General features: G+C 34.5%; 1 protein-coding gene across 2 annotated transcripts in view; it reads right to left on the reverse strand.

The window, feature by feature from the left end:
- Nucleotides 1–12,023, reverse strand: part of LOC121859837 (1-phosphatidylinositol 3-phosphate 5-kinase-like) — an 85,864-nt gene that overhangs the window by 19,890 nt on the left and 53,951 nt on the right. Inside the window, exons 26-28 of one of the 2 annotated variants that reach the window (XM_042356798.1) lie at nt 10,751–10,876; nt 2,474–2,614; nt 1,816–2,024 (exon numbers count right to left, since the gene is read on the reverse strand). In XM_042356798.1, the coding sequence (XP_042212732.1) occupies nt 1,816–2,024; nt 2,474–2,614; nt 10,751–10,876 (476 nt within the window). The remainder of the gene's footprint in view (nt 1–1,815; nt 2,025–2,473; nt 2,615–10,750; nt 10,877–12,023) is intronic. The other variant, XM_042356799.1, reaches the window with a different exon arrangement.

Consider the following 12,023-nt stretch of genomic DNA (forward strand, 5'->3'; position numbering starts at 1 on the left):
ATTCTCTTTTAATATCATATACTGTATAAAGTTTCATTCTATACCGTAAGTGCAGAAATTCTATTACGGGGATGCACTGTTTAGCGATTGTCCACTTAGTCATAATTCAATTTTGTGATTTAAAATTTCTAACACCCTTGGTTATTTAACGATCTGCAATTGTTTGTTTATGTGATCTTCAACTCACTGGGAAAAATACAGGAGGGAAGTCAGAAAAAATGAAGATAGAGATTCTGTGCTCCAAGTGGGCATTTCTATTGGGTGGGCATTGTGGGTGTAGGTAGTATGCAACTAGTAGGTAGTAGATAGTAGGCATCTACCGAACAGGGAGGTACTACCGCCTGGGAATATATAGGAAGCATAATGTGTTGTCTAATGGTAGACCCTGCTGCCATATGGCATCACGAAAGTTGTGACCAAGTCCCAGGTTGTTGATCTGACTTTCTGCCTCATTTACACACAGTTGCAGGGTCTCAATTGTTTCTCTTACTATTGACAACACAACATACATACTGTATATCGTTTCTCACTCATGATTTAAATTTTTGTTTTTGTATTTATTTATGGTTGTTATTATTATTATTATTATTTTTTTATTTTTTTATTATTAATTATTTTTAATTATAATTATTATTATTATTATTATAGTTTGGACCCCAGGCCCTAATGTGGGTCATTGACCTGTGGTTGGGTGGGCTAATCACATTCCATTTAGAATTGCCACATGTAATTAAAAAATTTAAAATTATGTTAAATTCCATTTTCTATTCATCTGCCTACCCAGTATTATATAACCACAAGTCTAATGCTAAAATAAGGTGGAAATAACAAAACTAAGTGGTGCAAACTAAATGCTTAGTGTGATATTGTATGTCTCCTGGACCACTCAGAGATTGTGGCACCATTGTACAGTATTTTCAAGCCTGACACTAAACTTCTTGGAAAAGGAGCCATTATTTTAGATATTACCTATAAATCATCCAACCTGAATTTTAGAAATGATTTTAGAATTCATTATCATCTAGTTTTCCAGCAAAAAAAAAAATTAAATAAAATTTTTTTTGGTAACCAGAGCGAGGTACATATCTAGGTTTATTATACAGAAATCACGTATTGTAGGGGTATGCTACCGGCGTGCCACCTATGAACAAGGCCGTTACTACACAGTGTTTACCCTGCCTTTGAACATTGTGAGGTGTGCTTTACTATACTGCCCTGTATATTATCAATCGCTGTACATCGTTCCCATTCCTGTGCTTCACTGTTATTGTTGTGCCTTTGGTGTGTCATTGAATATTGTACTGACTGTTTATTACCCATTACTATTTGATATTGTGTACTAAAATGATTGCTTCTTCCTCCCCTCTGTTCTTGTCCGCTAACAAGCAGACCCGGTAAGAACTGTTTACTGTATTCCCTTTATGTTTTTTTACTTCATGATAATTATTTGTTCTTAATTTGTTTGTATACTCTGCAACAGTGAACAAGAAAATGAATAAAATTACATACATCTACCCAAAATCACAAGATGAAGAATAACTTCTCTCACAACTTGACCTCAACCACTCTGAGTGCTACTGGGTGACGAGTCAGTCAGTCGGTGAATCCACTACACATTTACGTGCCATCTCCATGGATATTATACCTTGTACGTATAAGATATTATTTCTCGTCTCTGTTCCCTCAGCGATCAAATCACTTAACGATCTGGTTTTTTTTTAGGAACACATCCAGATCGCCAAACAGCACATCCCTGTATATAAAATGTTGTAGAAGAGTTGGGAAGCCTTTTCCCTTTACTAAAACTAAACAAACCTCAACCAGTAAATTGGCAGAAGATGACCAAAAAGTTGATATAATGTTCTTGACAGCAGTGGCAGCAAGTCTTCTCTCTCCAATTCGGTCTCCAGTCTCTCTAGGTAAGCCAGTCTGACCTCCATCTGATAAAGACCTTTCGTGACCTCGGCCAGGTGAGCCAGATGTAGAAGAGCATCCACCTATCAGCCCTTCACATGAATCTGATGCTGTAGAAAAAGAATGTTTAATATCCCATCAGCAGGAGATTTTTTGCTCTAAATTTTTTTCATATAAGAATATTAAACCCTATTAATAACAAACACTTTAATAGAATCCATAGGTATTTTCCAAATTTCATTTAGCAAACTGATATGACAGATTTTTTGACAAAATAAAAAACAAAAATTAAGATATTATATTAGTAACATGAATTATTTGTTGTCCTACACTCAAGAAATTTTTTTATAGTCTTACATATATATTGGTCAAGTACAGTTATAATATGCAGTTTGCAATCAATAATTACATTAAGTTAACATCAATTGGAAATTTATGATCTAGAATTACCGTATATCCCCACCAGAAAATACTCAATGGTTTATCTGGTTAGTTTGATATGTTTGAGGATGCTAAGACGCAGGTAATCTCAGGATACAGAAGCCATTTATTTTGTTACCTTGTCTACGGTGAAGTAGTGAAGAGACGTCTACAATCTGGTGAGGTAGAACAGCCTGCAGCCCACCACTAACATCACTCTCATTCTCCCAACTATTCAGTACATCACTGGATGCTGATGACAGTGACAAAACACTGTTGCCTGTAGATTATAAATGCATAAAACTAATGAGAACCTCCCTAAATGCCGTGATACAGATGAGATATTACTAGCTTGATACCTAAAGTCAATTTATATTCTAAATTTTATAATTACCTACACTAGCAGATCAGATGCCTTAAGTCATTCCTGGGCAAACTAATGAGGGAGAATGGACAAGTGCCCTCTCTTTCTGATTATATTTATACTACATCATATGATGGCCTACCAGAAATTACCTAATTTACACTCCTTTCCAATCCTTCTACATACTGCATTAATTTTACAACTTTTGGTTTGTTTCCCTATCTTCAGACTTTTCTCAAGCTTTAAAATAACTGAAGCAACCACAAATATCTTCAGACACTAATTTTACAGAGAGTAAGGTAACCATATCATCAAACAGTATATGATTTTTAGGCCATTTTTGGGAAATACTGCAAACATAAAGGTTGGATGCAAGTGATAACTGAAAGATTTGGAGGAAAGCTAAATATACTATACCTGTACTGTACTACCAGGTTTGAAATAATTATCATACCATTTATAACCAAGATATACAGATATCTAATTCAACCATATGTGTCACTGGCCATATTTAAAGGTGGAGGTTGAATGTAGAAACATTCTTCTAAGCTTTACTAACCAGTTGGCAATGCTTGAAACTTTTACTACTAAAAATTCAAAATTGGTTTAGCTACTGTACAAATGTACAGTACAGTAGTTAACAATTTTGATATCAAGAATGTGAATACAGTAAGTAATGAAAGGTTATACAGCTAGGTAGGTGCTTAATATATACTGTACATCTAATGTTTTATTCAATATACAGTAATTAACCGACTAATAATCAGAGAAAACAAGTGTATCAAAATGTAAGTGTACATAAATTATAATGAAATGTGATAATAAAGACTAATATCTGTACATTACTCCTGTCATAAATCATAAACTGTTCATCACTACGGTACTGACACAAGTACATGCGGCTACCAATTATTTAAGTACAGTACTATATTGTATAATACCTGTACTGTACAGTATTATTATACTGTACTGTATTTCAAAATCAATGGTAGCAGAATATAACCCCGCATGTCATCATGGCAGTTTACAGTAATATCTCCGTTAGCCGGAATCCCTCAAACCCGGAATTTAAATTTTCTCGGAAAATCATTCCCAAAGCCGGAATTTTCCGGAAAATTCCAGCTGTGGGACCAATTTTCTGAGGGGCACATTTTCCGGAAAATTCAGTGAAAATTTTTCCGATTCCTGGAAAATTCCGAGGATAGGGGAGTTTTTCCAGGTTTGAAAACTGAAAATCAAACACGTTTTTCAGAAATTTCAAGAACAATTTTCCGGTACCCGGAAAATTCCGGGGATGAGGGAACTTTTTCCGTTTTCGAGAGATAATGTATTGGGCAATTTCTGGAACTTCCAAGAAAATTTTTCCGTCACCCAGAAAATTGTAAAAAATTCCGGGGATGAGGGATTTTTTCCGGCTTTAAGAGAGTCGTCTCGTTACCCAGAAATCTCTCATTCCCATAAGAGCTTTGCACCAATTGTTATGGCTAACAGAGATATCACTGTACTACTGTATACATTAAGTGCACAGTACTTACTAATGTATACCATTTCACTCTAGTCATTAATTAGAAAGTACAGTACAGTATACTGTACAGTATTTATTAATAAATTACAGTAATTGTTTTTCAAACTTCATACCATAAAATGGTGGTACTGTACAGTATTAGTGAGCTTGCCTCTCACCACTGGATTGTGGGTTTGAGTCCCAGGTTGGAGGTGAGATGTGTTATCCAATGTGACCCTACTAAACATTGCAGATTTTCTCCAGGTAATCTGGTTTTCTCCTGTATTAACACTGAACAATGAAGGTCGTGTGTAACATAAGAACAGACCGACCATCCACATGGTCAGTAAGCTGGCAAGTGGTGGAAATGATAGATTAAAAATATAAAAATTACATATCTTTCATCTAAATGTTATCCAAAAGTAAGGTATAGATTGTGTATGAAAATACTAGTGGACCATAAGTGACATATTTAGTTTTAACATAATATACTGCATGACAGAGATGTGAAGCCTCTTACAGTAATTTATGAAGAAAATGTGCTTAAAATAAAATAGATGAGCTTACAGTGTACTACAATAAGAAATTCTTGAAACTTTTCATGCAAAATATAATTTGAGAACTATACAGCATTTTAAAATACATTCAATGATCTGAAAAGTACAACTGTACATTGTTTTTCTACTGAATGACAGTGAAAGGAAAACTGCCGTAATACAGATTGAATTATAAAAACAATTCTTGATTACGTGATTTAACAACTGCAGTGAAACCAGAATACACTAACAAAAATACTGTAGCTTTAGTCATATTTTGGATCATCAGAGCTCAACAGTATACTCATCTACTCGTTACAGATGAACTCTCTATATATATGTATATTTTTTTTTCTTCAGTTTCCTTCCTTTCACTATCCACCCTCGTTGTCACAAAGAATCCCCATTCCCCTTCAAGGTTTCTACAGATCATTAATATTTAAAGAAAACTATATATTTCTGCAGCCATGATACAGGGGGTCCTCACTATACATTGTACTGTACTGATATGTCATTTCACATACAGCCACTATCTTGTACTAAGTCTGTGTGTATGAAGCATAAATAGTGTTAAAAACATCTAATACTATAATGTAAAAAATAACTATAACAAGTAATAAAACTGCCCTACAAGTGTTAAGCTTCCACCATGCTTAAATACATCAGTCACCTCTCACACGACTGCGTGCTATGCCATTGTTATATGTAAATAACCACTGAATTTGCAGAAAAGTCATCTCAATGTGCTAGTGTGTTTTATGAATAAAGAAAATACTATATACCCCCCTGTACTGTACAATAATATCAAAATATACAAGAAAAGTTATGAGAGTCGGGGTATATATTGTGTGGGAGATGACACGTACCTGAGAGTATCAGGCAGTTTGGCAACACATGACTCTCTAGACTACTGTATATCTCGCTGCGGACATTAAAAAAATTATACAAGTGTTCCAAAACCAGAAAAATTAAACTATAGAAAACCGTATTCAATTCTTAAACAATGGAAGGTTTGCATGTAAAGAAATGGAGTGAAAAAAATACAAAACTACATCTGGGTGCTTAGCCAGGAAGGAGTGAGGGAGTGTTGGCTGGACAGAGAGGACAACTCATCTACTGCACTCATCAGCCCAGGATTCCTTTATAACGAGAATATGCAATTTCGCCATAATTCCTATATTATTCAGGTTCATTTAGTGCCGGGTTAATAAAACATTATCGTAAAATAATCTATTCCCTTCCCCAAAAATCCCCACAGTCAACCCTAAATGAGTTATTGCTTCATATTAAATTCCCAGCGGCTTTGTTTACCTAGCGCAAATAGTCGATTGCCCGCACTATCCCTCACCATGTCGTCATGCTTTCCACAAGGTCTGTTTTCAGCATTTATTAAATATAATAGTAGAGTATCTATCAGCACTTAATAAATAATAATGCAGTGTATTTATTAGCACTTAAGATGCACCTGTATGTACCCAGGTTTATTTATTAATCAGTTGGCTTATTGTACAAGTAGCCAAATGGAGCCATCATGTATCACTCAAAGGTAACAAATAATGTTGTTATGAATGTATCTCCATATCAAATACTATAATGTTATGTTATAATGACCCCTTTGTAAGGTGACTTGCTTAAATCTCTCTCTCTAGGAACACTTCCTTAGCTTTCAAGGGGCATTAGTGTACATGGTGGAATGCAAGTATTTTATTTATATTTTTTATTTATTTTTTTTACAGGGATTAGCCCACCCGAGCACAGGTCACTGACCCACATCAGGGCCTAATAATAATAATAATAATAATAATAATAATAATAATAATAATAATAATAATAATAATAATAATAATAATAATAATAATAATAATAATAATAATAATAATAATAATAATAATAATAATAATAATAAAGAACCACAAATAAAAGCAAAAATTAAAAAGATCAATAGTGAGGAACAATATACAGGTATGTATGTTGTGTTGTCAAAGTAAGAGAAACAATTGAGACCCTGCAATTGTGTGTAAATGAGGCAGATCAACAACCTGGGACTTGGTCACAATTTTCGTGATGCCATATGGCAGCAGGGTCTACCATTAGACAATACATTATGCTTCCTATATCTTCCCAGGCGGTAGTACCTCCCTGTTTGATAGCTGCCTACTACCAAATAGTTGCATACTACCTACTAGTTGCATACTACCTACTAGTTGCCTACTACCTACTAGTTGCCTACTACCTACTAGTTGCCTACTACCTACTAGTTGCCTACTGCCTATACCCCTAATTACATTAATTCTTATAGGTAAAAATTCCTCATTATAAAATGTTTCACTATGAGTCACATTTCTCTGGACCACATCCCCAATGTATAAATGAAGACCCCCTGTACCTGAAAATTAGCAATATTACAAACCTTTATTAAAAATGCTACAAAAGATGAGTAACAGCAGTTAGTGATTTTTAGAAACACCTCAAAAAGACAAGTTCTAACCATTTTACCATAAAGAAAATCATAAATCAATTTTAGACTAATACAAATACCTTACTCATGTTCTTTCATACATTTTCATTTATGAGCTCTGATTTATGTTCAGCCAAAATTTTAACAGGTGATTTTATTGTACCGTACACTGTATATAGTGTGAAGTTTTGTTGCTGGTAAAACTAACAGAGAATGAGAAACAAATTAAACAGTGAATTAATCCTTAATTTCTTCTTCTGCATTGACCCATAGCCATGAGACCCCCTTAGACCCTATTACTGGTACTGACAAAATTTTCGTTTGTAATTCACTTTAAAATGGCTGGCAAGCTTAAAAGTGAGAGTTTTGTGGTGCTGAGAAGAAAAAGAGACACCCATTTTAGATTTTCTGTGCATTATTTAAGCATTTTCGACTTACGACCTGGATTTGGGTCCCTAACCCTTGTCGAAAGTCGGGGAGGAGCTGTATACTGTACTGTACTTAAGGCAGCGTCACATTGGCATTCTTTCGTCGATTTTTTTATCAACTTTCAGAAAAACGTAAAACTTTTTCTTGTACACCGTCACACAAGCATTTAGAACCAACTCACCAGTTTCCCTCATTTGACAACTGTCAACAAACAAGATGGATCCAACTGACAAAGAAAGTGCAGCAATTCTATACCTTTTTTGGTGTATGAAGAGTCCTGGTGATCCCAGAGACAGTGGCACTGCCTTATCTGGTCCACCAAGAACTCCTTGGAGAGGCGTGTCCAGACTTGGGAAATTATTTTACCTGTTGGCTCTGTCATGATGATGTTATTCCCGTGTGGTCAAAATGTAAACAACAAATGACATTTTTTTACCCTTTTTAAAATCATGAAATTAAACATAATAATGAGTAATCTTGGGAAGAAGAAGTTATATTTTAAGTAAAAATTTGTTTATTTTTTGTAGCTACTTGTAGTATCAATAACAGATCTTGAGTTAACTCAGGCAAGTTGTCGTACAGGTTGTCAGTGCAGATGGTCTGTACCGTTTGACAAACAGCCAACTCCAACGATTCATGAAAAAAGTCGACAGTAATGAAAAAGTTGACAATAGAAACGCTAGTGTGACGCATCCTTTAGTTGTAAAGCTGCATGGGTAAATAATGGGAATCAGCTCATCACTTATAAATTACTCCATCCAGTATGAACACAGCGTAAGGAATGTGACACTCCTCCATCCCTACCTTCAATACAGTATGGCAGCAGGACACCCAACAAAAAATGGGAGAGCTAATACAGGTTGTACCTCTCTAGTCCGGCAACCTCGGGACCGGACCGGTGCCGGACCATGGAAATTCACCCTTTTCCTGGATAGATAGTGACTTGTGCTTATGCTTGGAAGCACTAGCACCACTTTCTCTGCATCATAGTCTCTTTGAAGACATATTGAAAGGTTAAATGTCGTATAGTAGCTTCTCAAATTTCGCGAGTTTTTAATTCTTAACGTATTTTATTGGAACACACAAAAAATAAATAAATAAAAATTTTGACGGCGGAAACTTGAATTTCGACGGGTTTGAACAGCCCGCCAACGTGCAGACGACGTGCATAATCGTGTAAACAGCGTCATTTCTCTTATGTACAAAAGATTCATTATTGTTTATTACTGAATGTCTTTTTTATTGAATTATTGTTTATGTGTAATTTACTATGAATTATTATTATTATTATTATTCTTATTCTTATTATTATTATTATCATCACATTTTCGCCTTCCAAGGTCCCGATGTGGGTCAGTGACAACCAACAACAGCTGAATGAGTCTGTCTCACTAAACTCTAATTCTGACTGAGAGGGTTCACAAATAAAAGGAAGACTCAACCTTACAATTTCAAAGATCCCTTGTGAGATCTACAGTACTATACTGTACAGACTAGAATTCAATTCACTCCTCAATAAGACATAGGAAGAGGCCAATACCCACTGTCAATCTCGCCTGGTACGTCACAAGCTAACCTCCCGAAGGAGCCCTAAACAATGTCTCTCACGGGGCAAAGTTTGCAGTTCCACAAGAGTCACAGACAAATCAGAATAACAAGCAAGCACTGATTCAAACAGAAAAGTGCTGCACAGAGTAAGCTGTAATATGAAGTTGAAATTAAATTATAATAAAAAAATGAAGCAAAGTATATACTGTGCACCAAATATCTATAAAGAAAATCCATACAACATGCAGTGTTTCAAAAAGCATATCTTAAAATGCTGCAATAAGAATAGCAAAAACACAAGATGCTAGGTATTAACAGTGTGGTTATTACTGTGTGGATGGCTTATTATAAACTAACTGACTGACATTAATATCAGGGCCCTGTCTTTGTTTAGTCTTATCTAAACTGTTTATGTGTAAAAATCATTCTGTACTTAATATCAACCAAAAAGTGAATGCTATTACATCACAGGGAAATGTACTCATATGGATCAAAAAGGGAAATCACGTTCTATTATTTTTACTCGTATTCATCATCTTGAGATATCTATCTGCTTATTGCATCTCCTCCACCTTTTTTAAAACTTCCAAGTGAATACAAGAATGAACATTATAATGAATTTTCCTTTCTAAATTCAATAAATATAATGAAATCTTAATTATAGACATCCATGCAATTAATTCATTTACTGTACGTATTTAAACAATTTCCACATGCACCAGGACATCATGAGTACAATCCATCAATTTATAAAAACATCTCTTAAATCAATTATTCTTCAACCCCTACCACACAAATAATGTTATAAAATATAGGTATAGACATTTGCAAAATCTATCAGTATTATTTCTCATATTAAGCACTGCCTGTTATTAAACCCTTCAAAATACACTACCAATTAACATCTTTCAGTATCTACTAAGAGTTGCATTTTTATATCCAAAGTCCTCTCATGTCCATCAGCACCACACTCTTCATCCATCCATCCCAATTACTGGTAGCCCATTCCCTCCCACTGACCTAAACACACACACACACACACACACACATATATTCATTCCAACATTCACAGAAACAAACATAAGAATATTGAAATTGTTCTCATTGTGCTAAACCTCTATACTAAATGATAAGAAAGAGGGAAATGTACAAGAACTGAATCACTGTCCAAACAGCTAGTAAGATGATAAGTTATGAAGATTAATTTAAGGTAGCGAGTTACAAGAGAAAGATATCTCACTGACTCTTCATGGTTGGGATGGAATAAAGACATAACTTACAAGAAAGCAGCTACAATGTACAAGCTCCATTGAGAGAAGTGACAACATTTTCACAAGTCACATATGAATTCCTGGTCAGCCATAAAAAGCATTAACTAAGGGCTTATCTTTTTAGGAATAATTAGTAACTAAGTTTATACTGTTAATTTTGCTTAAAATTTGTAATAAAATAAAGTCTAGCTTAAACTAATTAGGCACACTACAATAATTATATCATTAACAGTTTATTGGGAGGTGTGAAATACAGTTGTTAGTGGTAATACTGTAAGCAGTAGCAGCTTGCCAATAGGGTGATACCTGGATCAGGTGATGATTGGGTGGTGGTAGTAAGGGCAGCTAAAGCCCGTAGGATGCGATCCATCTCCTCCGCTAGGCACACAGCAGTAGGCATCACATACACTAGTCCTAGTGCATTTTGTATATCTAGGAAAAATCCAATGGCTGAAATACCCTTCCTTTAATTTCATTTTTTATAGTAAAAACTAACTTTTAAAAAGGCAATTGATAAAAAGCATTCCACTAACAAAAATATTGAAAAAGAAAATCATAGAAGTATTATAAGCATGCACTGATTAATAGAATATTGAGTGTGCCAACCCCTTCCCCTCCCTCCCAAAACACATTAGAAAATATAATGTGAACAGCATAATCAAATGATCAACCAGTATCTATGATTGACCACCATGCCAGACACCATCATGTTGTATGTCTTTATTATGCAAAAAAATAACTAAGAAGACTTCAAGGAAGGGACTTGCCACTGTATTGTAATTAGGTGTGTTAAGAGTGCTGGGTACACAAATGGCTTGCTGGTGCACATAAGACAGTCCTTCACACAACAATGATGCAGTTTAAAAAGAATACCAAAGACTGAGAACTTAAACATGTACCATAAGCTTTCTAAAATTATATTAACCATGAGAGACATACACACACATGCAATAATAATATAACATACTGGAAAAATAAGCAGAGTACTTTATTAAGCACATTGCAAAGTATAATCCTTGAAAAATGAAACCAGGCAATGCCATATCAGTCTAAGTTTTAACAATCTCTTCCTTTGAAACAAACTGTATAAGGTGTCTATATGTATGTCCTAAAAAACCCTGGGATTTTAAATTTAAAAGCTGTAAGACATATTAAAACACAGTACATCAATTTCAACACACACTGACAGCATTCAGTGGTTCAGATGCAAGAAAGATTTTGATAATACCCATTAATGTAAAAACTGTAATTCTTTATGGAATACTATTAAAAATAAAATAAAATGCTAAATAAATGTCATATACATCAAGAACAGTGATCACATAATACTGTAGTGCATTAGGTATATATATTTTATTTCTATTCATCAAACATATTAAAACTGTACTTACAATAAAACCTTTATAATTTGGACTAATTGGGGGGATGGATCTGAAAACTGATATTTCCAAATCTGTGTACAGGTGTTCTTTTCTTTTTCATTCCCGAGGCTTGTTCGCAAGACCATTTGTTTCTAAATGCAACTTTACACTTGTAGATACCAAGCATAGTGCAAAAAAAGGAAAAAAAAGGCTGTACA

The sequence above is a fragment of the Homarus americanus genome, unplaced genomic scaffold, assembly GCF_018991925.1.
Source record: "Homarus americanus isolate GMGI-L3 unplaced genomic scaffold, GMGI_Hamer_2.0 scaffold29703, whole genome shotgun sequence".
NCBI lineage: Eukaryota > Metazoa > Arthropoda > Malacostraca > Decapoda > Nephropidae > Homarus > Homarus americanus.